Source organism: Lynx canadensis, chromosome C1 (assembly GCF_007474595.2).
Source record: "Lynx canadensis isolate LIC74 chromosome C1, mLynCan4.pri.v2, whole genome shotgun sequence".
Taxonomy (NCBI): domain Eukaryota; kingdom Metazoa; phylum Chordata; class Mammalia; order Carnivora; family Felidae; genus Lynx; species Lynx canadensis.
The window spans coordinates 21,693,465-21,721,381 of record NC_044310.1 but is presented as its reverse complement, the minus strand read 5'-3'; the positions used below and the strand labels follow the sequence as shown (position 1 = coordinate 21,721,381).

General features: G+C 43.5%; 1 protein-coding gene across 1 annotated transcript; it reads left to right on the top strand.

The window, feature by feature from the left end:
- Positions 1-7: 7 nt before the first annotated feature.
- Positions 8-27,917, top strand: SRSF4 (serine and arginine rich splicing factor 4). Its single transcript, XM_030328004.1, has 6 exons — positions 8-210; positions 17,646-17,788; positions 18,695-18,807; positions 22,673-22,887; positions 26,094-26,183; positions 26,425-27,917. Exons 1-6 carry the CDS (start codon positions 104-106, stop codon positions 27,248-27,250), a joined length of 1,494 nt encoding a protein of 497 aa, XP_030183864.1. The 5' UTR covers positions 8-103; the 3' UTR covers positions 27,251-27,917.

The following is a 27,917-nucleotide window of genomic DNA, read 5'->3' as shown; positions in this document are numbered from 1 at the left end:
GCTCGCCCGTTGCCGCCGCCGTCGCCGTCGCCGCGCTCTCGCTTCGCCGGCCGCCGCCTAAGGGGGGCTGGGGCCGGGCCAAGCTGCCGCCACTGTTGCCGGAATGCCGCGGGTGTACATCGGCCGCCTGAGCTACCAGGCCCGGGAGCGCGATGTGGAGCGCTTCTTTAAGGGCTACGGGAAGATCCTGGAGGTGGATCTGAAGAACGGGTGAGGAGGGCAGAAGAGGGATCGGCCGGGTGGGCACGGGGCCCCGGCGGTGGCGGGGAGGCGGCGGGGACGGGAGAGCGACGCCTGCCCGGCGCGGAGCTACTACCGGCCTGCTCCGGCTCCGCCATAGTCGCGGCGCCTCGGGGGCGCGGGTAGGCCCTGGTTCCCACTGCGCCTGCGCGGGTGGGGGTGGTGGAGGGATAATGGGAATGATGGTGAGGATCTGAGTGGGACGGGGAGAAGGAAAACCCGAGTGGGACTGGGACTCCAGGAGGGAGGGTACGGCTCCAAGGCCCCGAGGAGGCCTGGGTTTTTCCTTCCCGGGCCCCGCCAGCGGGGCCTGGTTCGTCTCCGTTTAGAGACCGACCTTTCCCGCTCTCAGAGCTGCTGGAAATAAACAAACAGGATTTCCTGCTCCCTTTTCACCTCTTGCCCAGTGTAGTGGATCAGACGGTCACCACGCATCTTTCCCGGGGACAGGAGCTCTGGAGGGAGGCCCCTTTTTTGACTTGCATGTGTCACACTTTTTTGGGCGGGAGACTCGGGTTTGAGTGAGTAGTCTAGTGACAGTTGCGAAAGTATCGTCTTGCCTTACTGAAAGCCTTGGCGATCTCTCTACAAGAGTAAATTAAAGTCGTAATTCGTTATCTTTAAAACTCCGTACAGAGTTTCCATGGTGTGGTTTCCGTTCCACAACTTGCCAAAAAAAAAAAAAAATACTTTGTCGTTGTAGAATTTGATAGAGAATCGTGGCCACCCTGGCTAGTATCTGCGTCAACTAGTTAATGAGACAGATTCACAGCTCGAAATTGCTAACTGACTGTCTCCCCGGGTATGGTCTGTTCTTTTCCCGTTCTACTTCTGCAAAGCAGGGCCAGCAGGGGCTACACGTTTCAGGGAAAACAGATGAGTCCTGCTTGGAGAAGATGTTGAAAGAGGAAAACTATGAGAACCAGGGAACGTTAGGTAGGACTTGAAAGCCATGGATATAAAAATTAAAAGGAGTAGGGGGAGCATTTTAGGGCTAAACCTTGAGTTTTGAAGGAACTTTTTGGCTTGTTAAAAAAATAAAAGACCTTTGCAACAGGTCTGGTATGGCTACAGGTTACTCCCCATTGTAATACTAGCAGCTCACACTTAAGTTATGAAAAATACCTAAGTATGAGTTGTGCATTTGAGACAAATTGGTAGCTTCCATATACTCATATTGTTGGCTAGGTTTTAAAAGTAATTTCAGAATGATGCTTTGGAAAAGTCATCATCTTACTAAAGAGAATGTCCTGGATGAAAGTGTTTATTATGGGGTCGCCTGGCCGGCTCAGCCCCTGGAGTATACGACTGTAAAAGGCTTAGGAAATTACTCATTCGGGACCTAGAGAAATTTGTTTCTTAAGAAATTTACTAAGTAAAGTGAGTTTTTGTTGTTACTATGATACATATATGAAAGATCAAGTTAAAATGCCCAGTTTTCTTCAGAGACCAACTAAGTTGACAGAGTAACCAAATTTTGTGGGGAAAGCATGGTTTTTGAAGCCAGACAGACTTGGGTCAAATCCTAGCTTCACCACTTAACTATCTGTGGGCAGGTTACTTCCATGACTCTAAATTTTCCCATCCACACAGAAAAGGAACATTAGAGATAATTGTAATGCGTTTGGCTTGTAGCTGTAAACAGTAACTGTAATCAAATGGATTTGACTGTGAGCATTTGGAGACAGGTTAAGTGTTTGATAATGTGAACCGCATTTGGTGAGATCTGTTTTCTAAAGTCACTCAAGTGATAGCAGGAAATTATGTTGATGTTAATGGTAAAGTGGTTAATGGAACAAATCCGTTGATAACCCACCAACAAGATACCTGCTGCTGTGCTAAATGGATTGGAGAGAAAGCAGAAAAACACCTCTGCTCCCGAGTAAATTGTTGATGGTTATGGCATGTACACTTTGAGTTAAGAAATGCTTGCTCTCACTTTAAACTCAAGTAAAACTTGCGATGGTGTGTTTGAAGAGATTTGTTTGAAATAGTCTTTGAAGAATGAATTGAGTGGGGCTTCAAATAAAGTGGGAATAATGTATGTCATAACCAGTAGTGAGGAAGTTGTCCTATTAGGAACACTTGAGAAATAATGAGTAACCAAGCTTGGATTGAGTCTCATGAAGGATCTAGAAATTTTAACGACATAAACCAGAAACATCAACCACAAAATTTTACACTGAGCATCCAAAATTCTGGATAGGAATTGAACGGCTCTGGAGGGAGTAATTGAGCAATCTATGAAATGGTAAGATACAAGAAAGGACAGATCCTTGCAGAACTCTAAATACCTGGATCTCTTTTGGGGAACTGTTCCCTTTTTACGGTTCTGCTAAACCATGATCTTTGTGAAACCTGTGATGGAAAGTGAAGGTTGAGGAACGGGAAATCATTTCAGGGATTCAAAGGCAGGTATGACAAACGGGCTCACCTGGAAGCATTCGGGGACTCCCTTCAGAGGAAAGCGACTGCTGAGCAAAGGACCAATGGTGTGGATGTATTTCAAGCAAGAACTGACTGGACTAGATTGCAAAAGCACACAGGAGTCTAAAAGGAACAAAAAGAAAGATGGCATAATTTAGCAACATGCGTAAGCCTGTGGTTCTGGACGCTAAGGTAGCAGGTCTCCCTGAGTAGCAGTTAACATACATGGATTGTAATTATTAGTAATTGAAATGCTAAAGCAGATTTTGGCAGGATAGGATTTTGATAAATTGCTGAGGAGTTCGAATTTGTAGAAGTGAGATATATCAATAGACAGGTAAGTTCAGAATTAAACAGGCATAAAGTACTGGCATATGAGGAACCAGATGAGCTCTCCAAAGGAAACTCAGTGACCAGGAGAGGATTTTATGGATCCTCATGGAATTTTAAGAAGTATGTATGCAAGGGGTGCCTGGGTGGTTCAGTCGGTTGAGCGTCCGACTTCAGCTCAGGTCATGATCTCACCATTAGTGAGTTTGAGCCCCGAGTTGGGCTCTGTGCTGACAGCTCAGAGCCCGGAGCCTGTTTCCGATTCCGTGTCTCCCTCTCTGCCCCTCCCCTGCTCATGCTCGCTAGCTCTCTCTCTCTGTCATTCTCTCTCTCAAAAATTGAAAAAAAACATTTTAAAAAAAGGTATATATGCAATAGTTCATGGCCCACCTTTTTATTATTCCAGGCAACTGTAATCTAGATTGCCTTTATTTTAGAGAACTCCTAGAAAAGTGGTTCAGTTTGCCAACCACAAACGTGATGTAGATCTCCAGGACCATATAAACCACTCCAGATCCCCTAGGGGTCTCCTACATTCGTACCTGCCACACCAACTCCAGCAAGAGCCACTGTGGGACCAAGGGTCAAGAAAGCAACGATGTTAGCACTACCTGTCTATAGCCTTCCACCTCTGGTAACTTTTTGCTGCCTCTGATTGTGAATTCTGTGGGCTTGCTTTTTTATTAATCATTTCATGTAAAGTGTAGAAGATTTTTTAATACAGTCGTTTCTCTTGCTACAAAATTTTGTGGTTTCAGTCATAGATTTTTAGATCTTAATTTTTCCATATCTTAGTTAATAAATTTAACTTGTCACACCCTAAGATTATTTTACTGGCCTAATAACTGGACAGGTAAACCTCCAAATCATTGAGGGTTTTCATTTTGTTTGTTTTATTTTTAGGTGGCTAAAGGAATGAATTAAAACCCTCCAGAAAAACTTGGCTATAATAAATTTCACACCTATGCTTCATATTACGGTGAAATTGTGAATAGCCGGATTTTTAGGGGGTGTCTTGGTCCGTTTAATAGAAATTTCACAGTATATTAAATATTACCAGGAAGTTTTTGTTTTCTTCCTCCTTGAAAATTCCTTTAAGTAGAAGGTACCTTGCTTAATTTTTGTAATATGTTAAGACTCTTTCAGTGAGTCAAATCCTTGTGTTTGTCCCTGATCACTGTAGAGCATTGTTAGATTTTAGATATGGAAATGAATCCCTGCCAACCCCAGAATGTACGCAGGGATTTTCTCCCAGCCCTTGATGGGAGCTCGTTTTGTTTGGTTTCTTGTCTTTTCTTTTAAAAGGGCAATAGCAGAAATATATTAGGTTAATGTTCCAGGTATGGTTTCTGGTTAGTTGAACTGTGGGAGATTATCTTCACCTGCCATCAAATAGCAGGTGCCATCAAATGCTTTATCATTTTTGTGATAACAGTACAATTTGTAGGTGCCGGGAGTGACAAAGAAAAAGCAGGCACTCTCCCTTTAAGGACCCACCACCTTTTTGTCCTCAGGCAGTTCTGCCCTCAAAGATGATGGCACATTTGAGGGGCACCTGGGTGGCGCAGTGGGTTAGGTGGCTGACTCTTGATTTCCACTCAGGTCATGATCTCATGGTTCACGGATCTGACAGTGTGGAGCCTGCTTGGGATTCTCTCTCTCCCTCTCTTTCTGACCTTCCCCTGCTTGTTCTCTCTCTCTCTAAAAATAAATAACATTAAAAAAAATTTTTAATAAATAGTGGCACATTTGAGACAACCTCTATCAGGTTAAGATAATTATCTTGTTTCATTTATACCAAAAGTTTCTTATTATAAATGAGTGTTGGATTTTGTCAGATTCTGCATCTAAGATAATTGTTTTATGTTTTCCTTTTAACCTGTTAATAATGGTATATTAAATTTCCAGAATTTTTTGATGCTGAACCATCCTGGAATTCTTGAGATAAACCCGACTGATTATGATGTATAATTTTTTTATGATAGTAGTTTAATCAATTAATCTTTTATTCAGGATTTTTGCATCCATTTTAAATAATTCTATGGGTGACATACCCTAAAAGCACATGGTTAAAGTGTAAATAATAATAATAATGGCACATTTGAACTCTTATGGTCCAAGGCTTTGAACCTTTCTGTTAAGAAAAATAAGGCATTTGGGATGCCTGGGTGGCTCAGTTGGTTAAGCGTCTGGCTCTTGATTCCAGTTCAGGTCATGCATGATTTCACGGTTTGTGGGATCAAGCCCTGCAATGGGCCCTGTGCTGACATCACAGAGCCTGCTTCGGATTCTCTCCCTCTCTCCCTCTCTCCCTCTCTCCCTCTCTCCCTCTCTCCCTCTCTCCCTCTCTCCCTCTCTCCCCCCCCCCCACCAAGAAAAAAAGAAAGAAAAGTAAGGCATTTGGTTCTAAATTAATTTTATGACTAAGAAGAGATTAAAACAGTTTTGTTTAAAGGAGCGCTTGAAAACTTTGTTTATACTTAGTTAAAATTAAAGACCCATTCTTAACTCTTAAAACATTTCAAAATAGCATGTATTTATTTCTGATTATAAAATGTTTATGTATTTATTGTAATTTTTTTTTAAATACAGAGGACAAAAATAATCATCCAAAGATGACACTGTGTCCATTTTGAGACTTTGCCTTTTGTGACCCACACATGCATTTCTTTTGCTTCCCCATCTTTGTTACAAAGTCGGGGTCATACTATACATCCTATTTTGTAACTTTCTGTTTCTACTTAATAGCCTGATCCTTTACCTTTGTCATTAAGTGTTCTCCTACAACTGCATTCTTAAGGGGTTCATAGTGTTCCCACATAAATGGTATTTAATGTACATAATTAAAACCATGTTGCAAGACATTTAGGTTGTCTTCAGTTTTTTGCTAATTTTATGCGTTATAGCACTGTGCTGAATATCCTTTATATAAATCTTGGGGTAGATTCCTGAGTGGACTTTGGGAGTCTGAGTGTTTACACATCTTTAAGATTTTTGCTACCTATTGAGTTCCATTACTCTCTAGACAAAGAGTGTTTGTATTTTCACCTGCTGTGTTGAGGAGTTCCTGTTTTTCTGATTTCTCAGCCACCCTTCATTATAAATTTTTTAGTATTATGATTTTTTAATTAGAATGTTTAAAATTGTATATGAGGAAGTTATCTTGCAGCCTTTAAGCCTCATCCATTTAGCCTACCAAGCATAACAGATTCGAGAACTTTTTTAAAAATTTTTTTGACTGGTTAGAAATTAAATACAAAATCCTTTTAACATAAGGTCATATGTGCACTTTTATGTTCCACTTTTTCTGCCTAATTTATCTCATGTTATTTTTTCTGTTACATAAAAATCTTACATCATTTTAATGGCTGCAGAAAATTCATTGTATGGCTGAATCATGATTTACCCAACCATTCCTCTTAGGTCATCTCTAAATTCTGGCTGTTAAAAATAACGCTGTGATGGGTATCATGTGCATAAAACCTTGTATTTTTATCGTTCCTTGGGACAGATTCTATGAGATAAAATTCATGTGTCACAACAGGAGAGAATGTTTTCAGGGCTCTCAATGCATATGATGCCAAATAACTTTCAGAAGAGCTGTGTACCAGTTACCCTAGAACCAGCAGTGTATGGTGCCTGTCACGGCAGCCTCACCAGCATTGGGCACACGTGTTGTGTAAAATCCTTGCGAATTTAACAGGTACGAGTGGTCTCGTGTCTTAACCGAGAACTTTTTTCCTTAAGCCAGAAATCATGAGAAATGGGACTATGGATTAAGCAGCGTTCTTTATTAGTAGTTATAACCATTGCAGATGTGACCACGTTGTTTTTATACTGAGGTCTCTTGTGGAAGTCTGCCTACGTCCAGAACTTAAGTATGCTATCTTTTATTTTTCCTAAGACTTGGGTAATTTTTTAAATTTCTATCATTTTGAAAAATCAGTGCCAAAGGATAATGCCATACTGCAATATTGACCAAATGCTGCTAGCCTCATTTCTCTGGCTTGAGACTTCCACTCTATGATCCTGGTTTCCCAGTCAGTCTGTGATAAGAATAAACATTACTTTTATTATTCGGTCAAGTCATTTTAAGCCCCTGTTCCTCACTTTAATGTCTTGGTCCTCCCTTCCTCATTGAGGTATCATAGGAATAAAAGGGCCATGTGAAGTATTTGTCCCTTTTTTAAAAATAAGCATAGGAGGGACGCCTGGGTGGCTCAGTCAGTTAAGCGTCCGACTTTGGCTCAGGTCATGATCTCACAGTTCACGCGAGTTCAAGCCCCGCGACGGGCTTTGTGCCGACAGCTCAGAGCCTGGAGCCTGTTTCAGATTCTGTGTCTCCCTCTCTCTCTCTGCCCTTCCCCCGACTCGCGCTCTGTCTCCATCTCTCTCTCTCTCTCTCAAAAATAAATAAACGTTTGGGGCACCTGTGTGGCTCAGTCGATTGAGCGTCTGGCTTTGGCTCAGGTCATGATCTCGCAGTTTGTAGGTTCGAGTCCTGCATCAGGCTCTGTGCTGACAGCTCAGAGCCTGGAGCCTGCTTCGGATTCTTTGTCTCCCTCTCTCTCTTCCCCTCCCCTGTTCGCTGTCTCTCAAAAATAAATGTTAAAAATGTTTTTTAATAAAAAATAAATGTTTAAAAATAATAAAATTTAAAATAATAAGCATAGGATGTAGACTAGATAAAATGTGTTTTGGGTTCCCAATATTTCTAGATGTTTCCAAGTAACTTAAACAAAATTGTACTTTGAGCTTCTCTAAGAAACGTGCTCCTGGTATCTGAGAGGATACTATTGGAGGTGGTATTTATAAATTTGTAAGCTAACAGTAAAATTTCAAAACTTTAAAAAACAACAGCAGCATGCGCTTGTGTGATTTATTTTTCAACTGCATATATCAAAGCACCTTACAAACAAGTGTTGTCTCTAGTTTGTATTGATGGGGAAACGGAGGCATGGGGCAACTAAGTGGCTGGCTCAAGGTTACAGAATGAGATTGACAACTGTGCAAACTGAAGCTCTTTCTTATTCCCATGCCAGATACAGCATGAGCAGTGTCAGCCAAAGCTTCTCGTGCTGTTTCCTTCCAGATGGTTCAATCCTATTGTTCTGGCACTTGCTTGCGTTCAAGGTTGAGAAGGTGGTTTAGGTTCCACAGCCTGTTCAGTCTTTAGTCTTTCATCAGAGTCTTCAGCAAGCTAAAAAGTTACTGCCAAAAGTGAGACAGGTAGTACTGTTTTTTGACATTGGCTCTGGACAGAAACTGCTAGTGATAGGCTGCTCTTTGAAGAGCTGTAAGGTGATGTCAGCTTTGTCATGGCTGACTGGGGTAGGATTTGTGCAAGGAGACGCAGTTAAATGATCTCTGTCACAGTATCATTAGGGCTGTCTGATCTTGGAGGCACCTGAAGGCGAAGGATCGGGCTGTGCTCTGGATTTGTATGCCCATATTTTGAGGAAATGCCCTACATGACCCTTCCTGCGTGTTGAGATCAAAGTTTGGAGGTCTCGGGAACCACAAATGATACCTGAAGAAGCACCCAGACGACACTTGTTATCCCTCCATCAAGTCCCCCAGCCACGTCTGTAGGCCTGGATGCCAGAATGGGGGGGGGGGGCATTCGTAAACAGACCTCACAAACCCAGACGAAGCCGGGAGACCAAAGGAGGGAGGTGTGAATCCAGCCTTCAGGAATGGGAGAGGTGACCAGGAAACTCGGGCACAAGAGTCAGGAACCACAGAGCAGAAGCACTGACTTTGAGAAAAGTTATTTCATGTGGATGAAAAGAAGTTGTTGATCCATTAATGTTAAAAGAACTTGAGAATTTTGTTAAAATACTAAATGAATTAAATGCCTGATTTCAAGGAAAGGGCATCCCTGAAAAATAGCATAGGAAGTGGCATCTTTAACCAAAAAGGAAAAGAAACTGGCTGCAACCCAGGGACTGTGGAGTGGTTATGAGGGATATGGGGACAGCCAAGATGGCCCCGGAGGTATAACCTCTAAGAGGCTTTAACACCTGTTACCCACTCATAGTGCCATTTAGAGGTAAGTATGAACTGGGTTTTTTTGTAGCTTTTGTGTGGAATCAAGTAGCACTGTCTGCTGGTTGTAAATCTCTGTTTCATTTAGGAATGAGTAACATACAGTAATCTTTTAAGTCCCGAGAGTTTTTTTCTAAATTGGTAATACGACGTTCATCTCTTGAAGGTTTGGGGGTTTTTTGGGGTTTTTTTTGTTGTTGTTTTTTTTATGTTTTTTTAATCTGTGATTGTCTTCATGAACGTCAGTGTGTCACCAGGGAATATTTGACCCCTTTTCTTGTGGGATCTTTTCATTTCATTTACTCTTAGTAGTGAGTGTCAGAAAATTGAAAAGGACACGGGTGTGATTGCCCCGTCCCCTTTGAAGAAAGTAGCCATGTTGAGTTAAATACATTTTGTTATGACAAGGGTTATGGTTGTAATAGTTTGACCCACAAACTGTTCACAAGTGTGTTACTTTCTAGGAGTACTCTCGTTTTATAGGGTAGAAATACAGTGGTGGCCTCATAAAAGTGAAATCGCTTAACAACCTTTGATTCATTTTGAAACAGTTTTTGGATAGTTGAAAGGAATTGGCTTTCGAAAGGCCCATAGAGTAGTTACGAAGTGAGACTAAATTTGAACTTGATACAGATTCCTCTCTACCTTCTCTTCTGGAGGAATTTTGTTTTATGCTTGGTATTTAGGATATTGAATGTTCCTATTATGTTTTCTTCACCCCAATACATAAATATTTCTTTAGAGATGGCCTGGCCATAATGATGTTACCTTTCTCTGTTTTCCTAAACTTTGATAGACTATAAAATTTGGTAATTTTGCTAGGTGTTGTTCCACTAGTAACTTAGATTATAAATGTTCACAACTTACTGCTATCAATACCTATCAGATGCAGAAATGCTATTTCTTACCGTTTAATATTTGTCGTAAGATGCTGATATTCATGTGGGCATTTGTCAAACTGTGTCTGCTCTTTGGACCGCATCTTTCCGTTGGTGTATGGGAGGCAGTAACACATGTTATGAATGTTGACTTTAGGGTAGGAAAGACTCCAGGTGTTGGGTAGCCTCGGCAAGGTACTTACCTGCGTGCAGTCTTAGTGTCCTCTGTGAGCTGACAGTAAACCTTAGAGTTGTGAAAATTATTACAAAGGAATTTGAAGAAGGAAAATTCTGGTGGGCTGGAGTAGTCCTGTTAATAGTAGTTTGGAGTTAAACAAAAGTAAATCCAATCTTAGCTGCCTGTCATCTGCGAAGTACTTTCCTGGTCGCTGCTATAATCCTGATGTAGTTGGAAGTCTGTAAACCATACAGTATTCTTTGATTTCTGGTCCATTTTTTTCCATACCATTCATGCTTATATTTATATTTTTTGGTCCCAGTCACCATTTCTTACAAAACTAATTAAATGCATCCTTCTTAAATACATAATCTTGTCAGTATCCATTCACATCTACCACCTCTGGGCCTGACCCTCTGTCATCTCTATGCTGGTCTAATTTTTGCCGAGCCTTAAAACCAAAGACAGATTCCGGGGGTTGTTGTGGGACCTCCAGAATGGGGATTGCACAGAATAATCTTATTTTTCCTCTATTCTTCTAGTCTGTTATGTTCTGAACCCACACATGTTTTCCGAAGGACCAGATGGCTGACACTGGCTAATGGGAACCAAAAGACAAGAGTGAAAGTAACCCGGTTGTCACATACCCCAAGTTTAGAGGTGCCTCACCCTGCCCCAAGATCAATTTCTCTTTTCTCTGGAGACTTTACCCCACTTATCAAAAAACTTGAATAAAGCCTGGCTTATCTGAGGTTAGATTATCAAGTCAAGCAGCAGCATTTGTTAAATGAAAAGGGTTTACTCAGGACTGGGGGAGAGAAGAAGCATTTGCTTTTACAAAGGCAGGGTAACCTTGTAGTTAAGAGCTTGAGTCTGGAGTCAGATGGATCTGGGTTCCGATCCAGCCACACCGTTGATGAGCTCCTTGACAATGAACAGTAGCTTAGCCTCTCCAAGCTTCAGTCTTCTCAGGTGTAAAATGGGAATAATTATAATGATCATAGTACATTCTTCACAGATGAAGAATGAATAGAATATAAGAGATGAATTATTTACCCTGTGCCAAGTACTACACTAAATATTAGTCTTTGTCATTAAAGAGCACGGAATCAAATGAGAGGATCAGCACAAAGAAAAAAGAACAAGTCCTTGAAAGGCCACGGAAACAGCATGTAAAACATAGAATAGAGCCAAAGAAGGTGCTCAGATGATTAGTCAGGCAAGGGTGTGAGACCTGAGTCTGTGGAAGAAGATCGGTTTGCTTCCCCTTGTGTAATCGAGGCATTCAGGTTTGGAGACCGGTCTAAACAAAGATATTTAGGAGTCATGGTAGGCCTCTGAGCAAAGGGATGCTGTAGGAGCTGGCTTTCCCTGCTACACCGAGAGACAGGTTGACTAAGAATAGCCACATTCATGTGAAATTAAGTAAGCTGATGAGACATGAAGAAGATGGCCTCAGGGGCCCAGCAGATGAGAAACCTGTAGAACTAGGCAGCAGACTGAATGGGCAACCGGAGAGGAATGGCTAGAGGTGATTATGAGTCCCGGGAGTGAATTAGATGGTCAGGGGCTCCAGCAGAGAGAAGTCATGAGGTAGGTTTTCTTCTTTGAAGGTGGGGAAAGACCAAGTGCAGACTGAGCTGTGGCCAGCGTTTGCAGACCAGGAATCCACACTAGCTCTAATCAGAGAGCTCTTGGTGTGCGGGAACTGCCAGTTTGCCGACGTGAAAAGAGCCCCAGACTGGGTACTGGTGAGCCCTGAAGTCGCACCCCAGCTCTGCCACTCAGTGAGCACGGGTAAGTCATCCACCTTCTCCGGGCGGCCTCGATGGCCCTCCCTCCTCTGAGGCTAAAGAAAGGGGAGGCCAGAATGCCCAGAGCCGCCTCCTTCCCGTCTCAGGATAGGAAAGGATCTCAGGAACCTACTTGATGTGGTAGGAGCTCCTGGTTGGCGGGTCATAAACAACCCACCGTTACCAGGAAAGTCAGATTGCAACCATAATCAGTGACCCAGAGCAGTGAAGGTGACACTGGTTAGCTCTACTCTGAGGGCCTGACCACTGCTTCCCTGGAATGTTGCAGACCTTTGGAGTGGGGGCAGTTAACGGTTCTCACGCACAAGCTTCTCTCTGAGTTGGCCTCAGCCGAGCGCTAGAGAAGGGCCGCAGAAGTGTCTGTCTGCCATTTCCCGAGCGCTTAACGCAGACAGCAAGGATTACTGTTTTAATTACTATCCTGTCAGTGTGTCCTGACTTTTTTCACCTCGTAAGCACCAAGTTGACTGAAGCGTAGGACCAACACTGAGTACTTTGAAAGAAAGCTGTTTGATTCCTGTTCACTGAATGCCATTTCTTTCAGGGTAGATTTAAGGGCCTTGCCCTTAAAGAACAGTGCCATTGACCCTAGTTTGAGGGTTCAAGCCACCCCATGGGTTAACTTCAACAGATGAAAATTTTTCCTTGGCTACAGCAACATCCCTAATCCTGACCAGCCATGGAGAGGTTCGGTTCTTACAAGGAAAATGAGTGAATGTGGGAATGGCTCACCACATTGGGAAAACAAAACTCACATCCTGCTGATGGTTGGCTGAGGACTGTCATGTCCACATACAAAGAAAAGCATGTGGCACAGTTGTAGGACAAAGGTGAGCAGAGATCTACTGTGGAAAGGGGCAAATGTTTCTTATAGAGAGAACAACCAAGGCGTGCCCCTCGGTAAGCAGCATTGGTGGGTGATCGCAGGCACACGCATGGAGGCTCGCTTTCCCTCGCTCCTCTCGTCCACTCCCTGCCAGCTGGCCGATAGCGGGCACCCTGTTAGTCACGCCCTGCCCGTTAGCTTGACGGCATGCCTCCAGAGAAGTCCTGCTCCTCGTTTTTCAGACAGGACTCTTCCCCGGCCTCCCTATTCAGTGAAGACGTCTGGAAGACAGAGAGGACCCTACCCGTTCTGAAAGAGGGGGGATAGAAGGGCACATGCTCTCCAGGGGAGCGTGCAGAGTGGTGTCGGGGGCCGTTGGTGTAGATTGTTAGGACCAGGGGAAGCCAATTTAGCAGTAGCACGGGCTCGGATGATCATTCTCGGGTGGAAAAGTGTGATTAACATTTCTGAAAAGTGAAGTCTTGGAGTGCTTTCGTTTGAAAGCCGTGCGATTCCAGTTCCAGCGTTGCAGAGCTCTGATAGCCTGGGCAGGACACCTGCTGTTGGGGACCAGAGCACTGGCAGTGGTAGAAGCCTGGACTGAAGTGGACAGCAGCCCACATAACTCGGGGTGGCTTTTCTTGTGGCGTCCAGATGCCTGTCCATACTGGGTAACAGTCAGGGTCCCCAGTTTTTAGGGAGAAAACGACAGGCACTCCCATCGTTTTTTGTTTGTTTGTTTGTTTGTTTTGGCTAAATTTGTCAGCACAAAACACGACCCAGAGGAAAAGAGGGAAAAGGCAGGAGCAGAGAAATGTTGAAGAAAGGTTTTCTCCTAATTGAAAAATAGTGTGCATTTAATAGGCCATACTTTTTCTTTCATACAGGCATGGGGGGGGGGGGGCGTGCGGTGAGAGATGAGACATCCAGGAGTAAAGCAAGAAGAGGCACATTGGAAGGGTTTTGTTTGTTTTTATTTTTAGCAAGCCCTGCCATGGAGGGATTTTTAAGTTTGTTCTTAGATTCATTCTCCTGAATTCCTTCATTTTCTTTATTCTCATACTGCATTATTGAAAAATGGTAGGTTTTAACCGAGTAGAAGGGGAAGGGTGTCCACAGCTAGAGAGAAATCTGTTGATGGTGTCCGTGAGCTTACAGGTCACACCGGAGGTGGCGTGCATCTATACATGCATGCCGATGCGTACTGTGCGTTTACATGCATGTGCGTATTTTGTGTCCCTCCTTATTTTGACAAAAGGGTTCAAAAGCAGAGTGCTTTGGGGGAGATTAGTTTCCTGTTATTTGCTACAAAGCACAAAGGGATGTTCCCATCAGTTTAGAAAGATCCTCTGATGTCATTTATCAGGGAGAGCTTTATGATCTTGAAGGCACTAAAATTTAGTTGAGATATTAAAATCTAAAACTAAAATTGGGACCCATACAAATAGTTTTAAAAGGTACTCTAGATGATAAAAATTAAATTTATCCCTGTCCATCTGCCGCTGTTGTATTCCTCTGATGCTACCATATTGGCTAAAATTATGCCATTATAACATTTACCTCTCATACCTTTGATGTTAGGAGAGGTCTTAGGGAAATGTAGTATAGCTCCCTCGTTTCACAGATGAACTAAGATCCAGGAGAATAAAGTGATTTAGAGCTGGGTGGTAGCAGAACCAAGATTAGAACCCAGGCCAGTTCTTGCCACTCCAGTCTTCGTAGTTAGGAGTTTGCCCTTTGGAGTCCTACCACAGGCTTTGAATGCCAGCTCTGCTGTTTTATTATGCAAGTTCTTCAACACTGTGTGTCTCTGTTTCCTCATCTGTAAAATGGGGATAGTAGTACCTGGCTCTTGGGTACTGTGAATATAAGATAACATTGTCTAGTCTATAGAGATTACTTAATAAATGTTAAGTAACAATTTGTTGTTACCATTTAGTCGTCCTGCCTTATCTGGGGAACCCATTCACTGCATATTGAATGAAACAGTCATTCTTTCAGTAAAGCAGACCTAAATAAACAATAACGTGGTAAAGCAACCACACTGATCTGGTCTTTACTTTGCTTTCAAAACAGGAGTCCTGTCAGGTGTGGCTTGTGATGCAAGAGGATATTTGATTTAATCTTCCAAACCCACCCAGCATGCCCTTGGCCAAGAGCAGTGACAGTCACATGCCCAATATAATCCTTGGACTGGACTTTGACATTTAAAATGTCCCAAATGAGGGTGACCGGCTGGCTCAGGCAGTAGAGTGTGCAACTCTTGATCTCGGGGTCATGAGTTTGAGCCCGTGTCAGGCATAGAGTTTACTAAAAAATAATAATGAAAATTAAGAATTTCCCAAATCAGTTTTGTGGAGTAGTAGCCAAACTTTTTGTGCAAAATAAATTTGATTTCAAGGTGGCTATTTTAAGTGATTTGGATAACCCAGAAATGTGTCTACGAAGTGACCCACTTAAGAAGCAAATATTAAGGAAGGACTGATTTGTAAGGGCTGTTTTCCTCTCATAACACAAATTTGTCCCTCCAACTCAGGGAAGAATTTTATTGGCAAGGTATGCCTTGCTTCAGCCTCGGCTGCAAAGAAAGATTGGCCTGTCTGAGCATTGATTGTTGTTTTTAGATAATTGTGCCTCCGTTTAACAGATTGCCGTTACTTCCCCGTCCAGGTCAGAATGGGTTCTGCATGTAAGCCGTGGGATAGAGTGACCATTCACAGGACAGCCTTTGAGTCTGGGAGAGTGCATTTCCCCAGAGGTCTGACAGAAGCATCACTTGTTGTTAACAGAAGTTGGGCTTGCTGTTTCAGATGATTGGCAGAGCTTAGGGGCTTGCATATTCTCTGACCCTCGAGTCGCTATAAATCCTAATTATCTTGAAGAAGACTGTTGAGATGTATCTGTGATTTGTTCAGTCTTTGGGAGTTGATGTTGTCCTTCTGACATCACATTAGATGAGTCAGGGTCAGTGAATGGTGCTGAGCCAGCAGGCCACTCCTGGAGGGGCACCGGGGGGGCACTTCATCACGCCCGGGGCTGAAGGTTTTCTCGCATCGCTCGTTACTTAGCATCAGGCTCTTGCCCATATGATGCCAAGATCAGTGATGCTGTGGGCAAAATAGACCTATGACCAGTCTTGACGGCTAATGAAGGAAGGTACTTTTGGGGGCAGGGGAATGTTTTATGATTCATTGAGAAACCTAAGTAGAAAGTCAGTTTGATTTTTTAATTTGTTTCTTTGTTTAATTTTTTGTCCCTAAAAATGACAGTGCAGCTTTCCTATTCTTTCCACTTTTAGGAAGGGAAGAAGCAGCTATAATTATATTATCGATTACAGATTTTCAGTGACTGTAAGGCACTTAACGTAGTTAAGTCAGTGATTGAGAGAGGCTTTGCTTTTGTCAAATAATGGCCTTGTGTAGCATGACTCTCAGCTAAGCTGCACGGCAGTTCCAGCCTTACGGAAGCATAAAACCATGTTTTAGATTTCATAGCCCATAAACTGAGCCAGGTGGCTTCTGAATTGTGTTACTGCAAAACATTTCCCATTGAACAACTGGATGTGTCTGTGACTTGAAGTTTGAATGACACTCATAGACATTTCAGCATAAAGAACCCACCAAAGTTGTCAGCTGTATGTTGTCACCTTGGGAGACTCTTGTTTGAAAGGAACTCTTCAGTAAAGGGAAAATTCCGCAATTCCAAGTTTCTCTCACTCACTCACCATGTTGCTGAGTACAGCATTACATGCTAAGGAAACTGGAATAATTTTGGTCAGGCTGGATGAACTTGTGGCAAGCCTTGTAACCTGTTCTTTGTTCCAGTGTGTTTAGACACAGCAGAACACTAGTCAGTGTTTGCCTGCGGACACAGCTTTGTTAAAGACATTGCTTGTAACTTTCCTTGGTGACTAAGTATAATCATTAACATGGTTTTGGTTTTTAAATATAGGTAGTGGTCACAAAGCTAGACTTCACAGCCATGGTGTTAGACCACACTGAAAGTGTACTGATAATATAGTTTATAGGGTGTTTGTTTAACCTTACTTAGAAATCTCTGACACATTTGCTGTTGAGTATTGTAAGTTGTGTTCTTTACCAGGCGTTAGTAGGATTCAGGGGGGGAGGGTGTCTTCTTCGGGAAATGTGTTAAACTACCAAACCTCTTTGTCGGAACATTCCTAGCAGTACTATGTAAAGAAGTTTGTAGTCATACATAGATTTTAGAGAATTCCAGCCTACCTAAAACCTCATGAAAATGAATTTGCAAAACATGAGGAAGTGAATAGATCTGAATTTTTTTTTCACTGATAATTTCTGGAACAAGTTAATTCACTTGTGACTCATTTGTTTAGGTAGAAGAACAGGAACTTGAAAACTTTTTTCTTTCACTGAGATTTGAGGTGCTGTGGATTGTTTACTCGGAACCTTATTCCAAGCACGACCTAACAGCTAGGGCACAGCGCCTGCACACGGGTCTAGCTGTTCTCTAAGCTCTCACTTGGGGGCGAAAGCTACCATAGAGGAGTTTTTATGTGACTTGAAAGAGCCGACACTCAGCCTTGTAGGGTTCCGTATTTTGATACCTGATACCAGGCGTCCCCTGTGGGGGTCTGTGCAGCTGTCACCAGAACTGCTTGGGGAACGAAAGAAGTGGTGTCTGTGTGTTTTAGCCCGCCTCCTACTAGAAAGACAGGAGTCTACCTTGAGCAGCCTCCCCATCCTCTGGCGGGGCCTGTTGGCACAAAGCAAAGCGGTTTCAGCCACAGGGAAGAGAAAGCCGATCCTTAGTTTGCAGAACCCACCTAACCTTTGCTAAGCATGACCCTCGTTGCTTTCTCTTTAACGGTAGCGAAGCTGGGCGTCAGAGCGGTGCCAACCGGGACTTCGTTTGCTCTCTTCTAGATATGGGTTTGTGGAGTTTGATGATCTGCGTGATGCAGATGATGCTGTTTATGAACTAAACGGCAAAGACCTTTGTGGTGAGCGAGTAATTGTTGAGCATGCCCGCGGCCCACGTCGAGACGGCAGTTACGGTTCTGGACGCAGTAAGCATTTAAAAGGGCATTTGTATCGATGACATACATGCCTTTGTTGTTCAATGTGAATTTTTTAAAGTAATTGATTAATTAATGTTACACTGAAATGTATTGATATTTAAGCCATTTGTTTTATAAATTATGTATCTTTTTAAATGTAAAATTGCAAATAAACATCTTTGATACTGTTTAATTTTAATTTAATTAATGACATAAAGTTCTTGTTTTAATACTTTTTAAAATATGTTTAATGATGTGTGTTTGTGTTGTTGTTTTTTTTCTCTGTAATGCAATTGTTTAACATAGATTTAACAAAGACCTCAATGTTTTAATTAAAAGAATCCTTTGAGGCTAAGATGACTGCCTGTTCCATTTGCTGACCTTGGGTTACCTTTCCATGCGTGGCTCTTTGAACCATTGTGGCCCTTGGCTGACCAAAACAGGAAGCCATGTGACGACCGCAACCTTTCCCCATTAGACCTGGGTGGTGAGGATCCCAAGGGTTAGACACAGATGAGATTAAACTGAAATAGGTGCCTGAAAATCTTTTTTTCGTATAAAATATTCACAAAAACTTTAATCACTGTGAGTAACACCAGTAACTGATTTAGTAATTTGGTTACTTATTTCTAAATTGTTAAATTGTTAATAGTTTTAATTTATGCATGTTAATTTTAAATATAATATTAATGAATATATATACTTACCACTTCGTAAATTAAATTAAATTTCATGTTTAGTTGATTGCTTTTTTAAAAAAAAATCTAGTTTAGAATTAAGGGGTGGGGATAGAACTAAAATATATGTGCTGTGTTGTGGGGTGGGGGTAAATGGTACACTTCAGGGGAATATGTGCTGGGTCACTTTTTCCTTTTCCTCCACTGAAGTCATGTTATCTATTTGAACCTTCCAAAGGTGGATATGGTTACAGAAGAAGTGGCCGAGATAAGTACGGCCCTCCTACCCGCACAGAGTACAGACTTATCGTGGAGAATTTGTCAAGTCGGTGCAGCTGGCAAGACCTAAAGGTTTGGGCCTCATTAACCTTCTGGGATAAGGCTGGGCGGAGTTATGGTTGGGAAAGAGGTGTTTGTATGCAGGCCTAGGCAAACAATGTAATGGGATTACATGTTTGAAAGTTTTCCCAGAGCATTTGGGAATTCTTGAAAGGGTCCCAGGCACCTGGCCGGCTCAGTCGGTGGAGCCGCACGACTCTTGATCTCAGGGTTCTAGGTTCAGGCCCCATGTTGGGTACAGAGATTGCTTATTAAAAATAAAATCTTCTAAAAACGTAAAAATAAAAATATTTTTTTACAAGTTCTGTGGTAGTACAAAAGACATCGGAATCTCACTACTGTATGTTAGGGGACCATGGCTGTAAAGACAACCTGTGTTGGAGATTCTTGTCCACTGTGCAGAGCTTGTTGTAGAGAGACGCCGTTGTAGTTTCTCAGCAGTAGAAGAAAAAGTTGCAAGCGTTTCCTGTAACATTAGCTGTGATCATGCAGCTTTTTGTCAGCTTCCAGTGTAGCTCTTCATTGGTGAGAACGACTGTCAAATTTTGTGTCCTTTCGTAAGTGTTTTTAATTTTTCATGGAATATTCATCCTGAAAGAGTCTTAAAGATTAAGGTCCAGTGCTGTGTTGATCCAGCATACTGATCCCAGCTTGTTTTTTGAGAACAGTGCTTTTAAGCTCAATAGGGAAGAAATTAGTGTCTTAATCTGGATAGTTTTAGAAGGACAGACGTAAAGGATATTCATTCACACTTCTGTCTCTTGCTTCTCACTTTTAGTCCCATCATTAAACAAATCCTGTCTAGTGAAATCAGTGAGTATATTTAGGGTCAGCAAAAAGTAGTTAGGAATCTTACATTCACAGTTTTAGCTCATCAGAGCAATTAAAAAATTTTTTTTGACTTTATTTTTTGAGAGAGATTGAGAGAATCCCAAGCAGGCTGCACACTGTCAGCACAGAACCTGATGTGGGGCTCGAACTCACGGACCGTGAGACCATGACCTGAGCTGAAACTAACTGAGCCACCCAGGTGCCCCTCATCAAAGCAGTTTTATATCCTTCTCGCGCCCCCCCCCCCTTTTTTTAATTTGTTCCCAACAGTCTTTAGATAAGAAAGGATGAGATCCAGAAAAGGTTAATTCACACATTTGGTCTTAGCAGAAGAGCCTGGACCAGTACCTGAGCCGGTGTTTCTTCTAGTGCATGGTGCTGGTTGTGGACGAGGCCCTCACTGAGTGTCTCCCAGCAGGACTGTGCTCACAGGAGGAGCACCCCCAGTGTTCTGAGAGTGAAGGTTGAGTGTTTGGGTAGAAACTGGAAAGGCTTTCAGACTTTTGGTTAAAATGGAGCCTAGCCAGTGTCTTCAGTTGATTTTTATGCGTCTGTAGTTTCACTCTTTGGAAAGGAGAGCACTGGAGCGGACTTCCTTGTAAGTCAAAGCAGACTTAAGAACAGGGTTCTGGAGCCCACCTGTCTGGGGTGCATCCCAGCTCTGCCACTTGTCCGTTATTTTAGTTCAGCAAGTTACTTTCCTCTTGTGCCTCATGGTTTTCAACTATAAAAATGAGATTAATGCTCATTTTTAACTCAAAAGTTATTGTGAGAATTGAATGCCACTCAGTATAAAAAGTCCAAGAATAGTTCCTGGCACAGTAAGTGCTAGCAGTTAATCAAGAAAATGCAAAAATAAATTGAAGGGCTATTGTCTCTTAAATGTGTAAGTTCATAACACCCTGTGATGATGGTGTTGAGATGAAATTCCTCTAGTAGTCTACCTCCAGGGACCTGGAGATTTGGCAGTTTCACCCATCGGTTGGGGCAGGTAGTGTTAATTCAGGTTCTCAAGTCTGGCGGCTTGTGTTCAGGCCTCAGCTCGTTCACTTACTGCCTGAATGATGGCAAACAGTTTACTTAGTCTGTATATTCTTCTACTTCTCTGTTCTGCAAAATGGGGGGAATAATTGTATCTTCTTCGTGTGGTTATAGTTAGGGCTTTAGTTAAATCATCCCTGTCCATACAATAGACGTTTAACAGTTAGCTGTTATTATTAGTAATCTGGAAGTACGGTGGTATAAAACAAAAGTAGTTTTTTAAACTACTAGTAAAACGCCCTTTTACTAGAGTTCTCCTAGGTCTTGACCTGTTCAAGACAGTCCCAGCCTTGGTATAACTTAGCATCCTCACTCAGTCTCAAATGTGTCCAAATTTGGATGATATTATATGGAATCCCTGTTTTCTACCCAGAACCCCCATTCCTGAAAATAATTCAGTTGAAGAAATTTTCTATAAAGTCATTCCTGGGCTATGAATAATAGCAAGTGATTATATATAACCTAAAGGTCCCAACAATTGGCCAATCCTCAAATAGTAATGAGCCACCCTAGTTATGAAGATTGTATATGTTAAGACACGTAACTGTTTTATGCAGTGAGCAAAGAAGGTACCTGATGGCATGTGTTCAGTGTTTGTAAAATACAGAGAGGAAAGCAATAACAAAAATAAATTTCTGTGGAATATGTCTGCAGTCCACAAATGTTATGTGTATACTACATGCCAAGAAATAGAGGAAAATTAGCCAAAAATCCTTAAGTGTTAAATTTCTCTAAATCTCACAGTCTTTTCAAACACTAATCCGATCTCATCTTGTTTATACTTCCCTTTAGTGTTTATCTAGCATGTCGTATTCTCCCACTGGATTATGTTAAGTCCTCAAAAAGAATGAGGAAAGAGGCTTGTAGTGAAGGAACATGGGTAGTCATTGATCATTGAACCTTTGAAGCCCGAGCTTGACAGAACTATTTTGTTGCCTTTGTTTCGAAGAGATAGTATATAGCAATTTCATTTTTTTTAATTTTTTTTAAGTTTTATTTAAGAGATCTCTACACCCAGCGTGGGGCTTGAACTCAGCCACCCTGAGATCAAGAGTCACATGCTCTTCCTACTGAGCCAGCCAAGCACCCCTACCAGCAATTTTAAATAAAACTGAGATGCTAATCTCGTAATCCCTTTATGGATTGTATTTATATGTTACCCTGGATATTTTTCAGCATTTGTACGTTTTCAAACAAGGATTTACAGTGAAATGTAAAAGACCTAACTTTCACATTTACTCATGTGGTGACATGAGCCTCCAAAGGTGCTATAAACAAGAAGCTTGCCAGTATAAAATTCAGAAAATTATAGTTAAACACTTTCATATTCACACATCACAAAAGAAACAGTTAAATATTTATTGTGTCTACCTCTCACCTGATACTTTAAAGAACCTCAGGGGCACCTGGGTGGTTTAGTCACCTGAGCATCCGACTCTTGATTTGGTCACGATCCCAGGGTCATGGGATTGAGCCCCGCGTCAGACTCTGCACTGAGTGTGAGCCTGCTTTAGTCTGTCTGTCTGTCTCTCTCCTCCCCCCCCCCCCCCGGCTCGTGCTCTTTCTCACTGTCTAAAATAAAAATAGAGAAAGAGAAAGAAAAAGGAAGAAAGAAAAAGAACGAACCTTAGTTAGGGGCGCCTGGGTGGCTCAGTCAATTGAGCGTCCAATTCTTGATTTGGGCTCTGGTCATGATCCCAGGGTCGTGGGATCGAGCTCCCCTCCTGCTTAAAACTCTCTCTCTCCCTCTGCCCCCCCCCCCACCCGCTTGCTTGCGTGCACAAGCTCGCTCGTTCTCTTTTGAGAAAGAAAATAACCTTAATAAATGGGTTGGTATGTAGATGGAAATATTTTAAGAGTAAACTTCGTTTTGTTTCAAGAGTAAACTGCGTTCAAAAAAAAAACGAGCTTTTCTTCCCAAAGGAAAGGGAACTTTAATTATAATCACATTAGATATCTTCACAAAATGTATCATGACCTTGTTTGGGGTGTTTTGTTTCTTTAGGATTATATGCGTCAGGCGGGAGAAGTGACCTATGCAGATGCTCACAAGGGCCGTAAAAATGAAGGGGTGATTGAATTTGTGTCTTACTCCGACATGAAAAGAGCTTTGGAAAAGTTAGATGGAACTGAAGTCAATGGCAGAAAAATCAGATTAGTCGAAGACAAGCCCGGTTCCAGACGCCGCAGGTCCTATTCCAGGAGCCGGAGTCACTCCAGGTACCGTGGTTGATCATTGATATGTGTGCGTCGGAGCTTTTGCTGTAAATTCATTCGTGAGTACACAGACAGACAGTCCCTTTCCCATCTCCTGTCCTCCTCAGGAACATGGTTCTGTCTGGTTCAGTGACGCCACTTCACACCAAGCATTTATCTGTGAGACTCTTGAACTCTTACATCCTGGGTAGAGATCGAAGTGCTTTTCCTGAGGCAGGTGTCCGTGACCTGTTTTCACATTTCTTCTTGGGTGCCCCGCTTCATACCCATATTGGGAGCAAACGTGGCCAAGGGTCCTTTGTTACTTTCTCAGGAACTCCAGCTACTCACGAGTGGAGACTTTTTATTCAGCAGCCGCTCGGCACTAGGCCAGGCGGTTGTGAATAAAACAGATGTGGTCCATGCCCTCCTGAAGCTCAGCCTAGTGGAGGAAACGGGCATTGAGCCAATAATGACCAGCGTGATAAGTGTGTGTCAAAAGGAAACGTACACGGCACGAGTTTGGAGAACTGGCAGAGGCTTCTCTAAGGGCGGGCACGTCATAAACGCTGGGCCCTAGAGGAGAAGCTGGAGGGGCGGGCAGAGAAAGGGGTGAGGGCCCTTCTAGCGGAGGGCAGCAGGAGCAGAGCGACTGGAGATGAGGCAGAAAAGGGCCAGAGCCTGCCGAGCCACGGACCAGGGTAAGGATTTAAGAGCAGTAGGAAGTCACCAGAGACTTCCAAGCTTTCCAGGTTTGGTTCTGTTTTTTATTTTTTTCTTATGGAAAATTTCAAATACATAAAGCATTAGAGAAAATAGTGTAAGGAGCCCTGAATTCCCTTATTCCTGTCACCCATCCAGCTGTATTACTTTTTATTTTTCCAGTCTTGTTTCACTACCCCTCTCCCTGCCTCATTGTGGACAAGTCTGGGCATCCTGTCATTTCACCTGTAATGTAATTATTTCACTATGTACGTCTAACTAAAATCTAAAATCATGGGGCCATATCACAGCCAGCAAATATGTATTCACATTTTCTCAGTTGTCTCAAATATGTATTTTGGCAGTTGGTTAGTTCATATTAGGGTCACAACTGGATCTGCACGCTGCCGTTAGGTGGCCTGTCTCTTCATTCTCTTAATCACAGGTATGTCCTCCTTGGTCCTGTTTTTATTCTCCATGCATTTAGTTGAAGAAACAGTTGGCCTATTTGAATATGTTCTCATAGCTGAGATTTCTCTTTGCGTCCTTGTGGTGATATTTACCATATTCATCCTATTTCCCATGTTTCCTGTGAACTCATAGTTAGGCCTCGAGGCTTTTAGAGGAAAGTCAGTGTTTTATTAGCAGATGTACTTTGCAAGTAGTACCTTATGCTTCTTGTTGCATCACTTGTACGGTGCTTGGATGTTCCGCTTCAGATGACGAGGGATAGCATGCATCATTGCGTCCAAAGTCGTGAGCCTGAGCCATCTGTTTTAAAGTTCCACGTCCACAGTCCACCTGATAGTTTTAGCATCTACTGATCCATCATTCCCTAGAGCCACCAGTTGTCATTGCCAAGGGATAACTTTCCACTTTCCTCATTCTTTCTGCATTTAAAGGCTGTAATTCTATCATGGATGATTTCCACTCTTTGTTACTCTCAGGTATAATTTTTATAGGAAATGCAAAATAAAAGTTTGACCCCTTTATTTACCACCTTTTAGAATTTTAAAGGTGCTCTAGGATTCCCCAAAGGTAATGATGCGGTTGGTGATTTAATATCATTTTGAATGAATTCTTGGATGATAATGTATATATTTAATAACATTTCATTTACTGCAGTCCTAATGTTTTATGCTCAAATTTTTGACCCTTGGGAGCCCTTCAGGTTGGCTTCTGTGTCTTCGGTTGTCTTGGTTTTGTTTGGTTTTCATGTGGATGTGCTTTCCTAAATATTTTCTCAAATTGTTTATTGCGGTCATTTTCAAACATAAAAGTGGAAAGAATAGTTCACGAACACCCGCATACTCTCCTCCTGGCTTCAACAGTTGTTAGTAGTTCGTGTTCTTCTGTCTCTTTCTCTGTGTATATATTTATGCACACACCCCGTACGTTTGCATTTTAAGGGAAGTTGAAGACAGGATGCTTCACCCCTAAATACTTCAGCGTGTGTCTCCCAAAGTGAGGATGACCACATTTATATTCTCTTACCTAAGAACCTTAACAGTGATTCCATAAAGTCATCTTCTATCCAGGCCAGTTTCAGATTTCTCCAGTGGTTGCATGGGTGTCTTTATACCTGCATTTCTCTGCTGACCGGGACCCAGTCCAGTCCTGTATTGCAAGAGCTTGTTAGGTCTCTTCAGTCTGAAGCAGGCTCCTCCCACCCCACCCGCCCCCCATCCTGACACTGACTTTTGTTTTTAATAGTATCCCACATTTGCATTCATCTGTTTCCTCGTGATATTGTTGTACTTTATCCCCACTTCCCAGTAAACTGGAAGTTATGTCTTGAGAGGTGTGACTGGGGAACAGGTTCAGTGTTTTTGGCAAAAGTCCTTTCACAGATGGTGGAGCCCAGCAGTCTTTGAACATTTCCTCTTTCTGCCATGATGAGATGTTCTAGGCCCATCTCGTGCATTCTCTGCCCTACACTTGGAATAGTCGATTCCCCTGAGGAGCCCTGCTTACTGTGGTAGAAAATAAGCAGAGTTCACAGTCTTGGCTTATTGACGATTTTTTTTTAAAGCTTGGAGTGTGTTTTTTAAAACGCTCTCTGGTCCCAGTGAGTGAATTGATAGCCAAAGGGCAAAAGTGTTTGCAGGAAGGCTAATGAGGCTGTTGAGGGACCAAGAGAGACGGTAGTGGCTTGGTTGGGGGGGCAGCAGCAGAGGTGGGTAGACTGGAGGCAAAGAGGCAGAATCAGGAGTATGTGTGGATGAGGGGGGAGAGAAGAGACCGGGGTGGCTACAGTTCGTGGTACGAGGAACTGGCTAAAGAACCGTGGCACCCGTGGAAATAAGGAAGGAACCCAGCAGAAAGAGCGGGTCTGGGGGAGACGTGGGGTCTGAATCAGAGGTTCTGAGGTTCAGGGGAACCATGCAGGTACCAGATCTGTGAGCCCAGAACCCTGGAGAGGGTTCTTTTCCAACACCGAGCCTGGACACAGCCAGTGCCGTACGTATTTTTCAATTGGAAAAGGTCTCGGTGTTCAGCTAGCCTTCCTTCATATTCTCTCCTGCTAGGTCTCGTTCCCGGAGCAGACATTCTCGTAAGAGCAGAAGCCGAAGCGGCAGCAGCAAAAGCAGTCATTCGAAGAGCAGGTCTCGGTCCAGGTGGGTCTTCCTTGGCGTGAGCAGAGGAGGTCCGCGGGGCATGCCCGTCCCGCTTCCCACTTGGGTTTTAACCACGTTACCAGTCTTCCCTCAGCCCGGGTTTTCCAGCTCAGGATGGGAATCGGGGTTCAGAAAGCGGTCCCTGGCCACCGCAAGCCGTACGCTTCGCGTTAGTCTCCTGTTGTCACAAGCGGCGTGAGGCATGAGGTCGCCCGTGACCCCGATCCCCGTGTCTCCTCAGGTCGGGCTCCCGTTCCCGGAGCAAGAGCCGCAGCCGCAGCCAGAGCCGCAGCCGCAGCAAGAAGGAGAAAAGCCGGAGCCCCAGCAAGGACAAGAGCCGCAGCCGCAGCCGCAGCGCGGACAAGCGCCGCAGCAAGAGTAAAGACCAGGCCGAAGAGAAGATCCAGAACAGCGACAACGCCGGCAAGTCCAAGAGCCGGAGTCCCAGTCGGCACAAAAGCAAGAGTAAAAGTCGAAGCAGGAGTCAGGAGAGGCGAGCGGAGGAGAAGCGGGCGAGCGTGAGCAGAAGCAGAAGCAAGGAGAAGAGCCGGAGCCAGGAGAAGGGCCTGCACAAGAGCCGCAGCCGCAGCCGCAGCAAAGGAGGCAGCCGCAGCCGCAGCCGCAGCAAAAGCAAGGACAAGAGGAAGGGGAGGAAGAGGAGCAGGGAGGAGAGCCGCAGCCGGAGCCGCAGCCACAGCAAGAGCGAGAGGAGCAGAAAGCGGGGCGGCAAGCGAGACAGCAAGTCGGGCAGCGGCAAGAAGAAGAAGAAGGAGGACGCCGAGCGCTCCCAGTCCAGGTCGCGCTCCCGCTCCGCCTCCAAGGAGCGCGAGCATGCGAAGGCCGAGTCCGGCCCGAGGGAGGGCCGAGGGGAGAGCGCGGATGCCGGCACCCATCAGGAGACCCGGTCCCGGTCGAGGTCCAATTCCAAGTCCAAACCAAACCCTCCGTCAGAATCACGCTCCAGATCAAAGTCCGCTTCAAAAACCCGGTCTCGGTCCAAGTCCAGATCCAGGTCTGCGTCCAGATCGCCCTCTCGGTCTAGATCCAGGTCCCACTCGCGGTCCTAACTGGCTACGACCACAGCTGGAACTCCCCGAGAAGTCTTTTGTACATGTTTGGTAGCCGTAGCACAAGTGATCGAAGTAGAACATACGTCACTGCTGTACATTTTTAACTCCCCTAATGGTGTGTCTACAATTGTTAAATCTAAGTGCTTCCTCTCCGTAAAGCCTCCTGGCGCCAGGCCTTCCTGCTCGACTGAAAACAATCTTCTCTTTGAAAACCCCCTTTACTCCTGGCCCACAGTAGAATATCCAAAACGCCTCGGCTCTCAGGCCTGGCCTTTCCCACAGGGAGCTCAGTACCTGGATGGCTTTCAGGCTGGAACGGTGACATAGGTAGGTACGGTGAGTTCGGCCATTTTTGCCCTCGAATTGATGCCCTTTGATGTTTGCCATTTAGTGAAAGTGCTAAGTCTTAAGTTTCCTACCACTTTGGTTTCATACTTTTGGACTTAACAAAGTTGTGAATAGCACAGTCGAGGAAAATTGATACCTGCAGTAACCCATAGGAAATAAACTGTAGAGTTCCATATTCTGGTATTGTGATTATATTGTTTTATATTAAAAAAGAAAAGAAAAGAATTTTTTTTAATTTTATTTTTCCCCGTCTTGCAAAGTATAGTGACCCCTGTTTCCATTAAATTTGAATAAAGACTATTTTTGCTTGACAAGA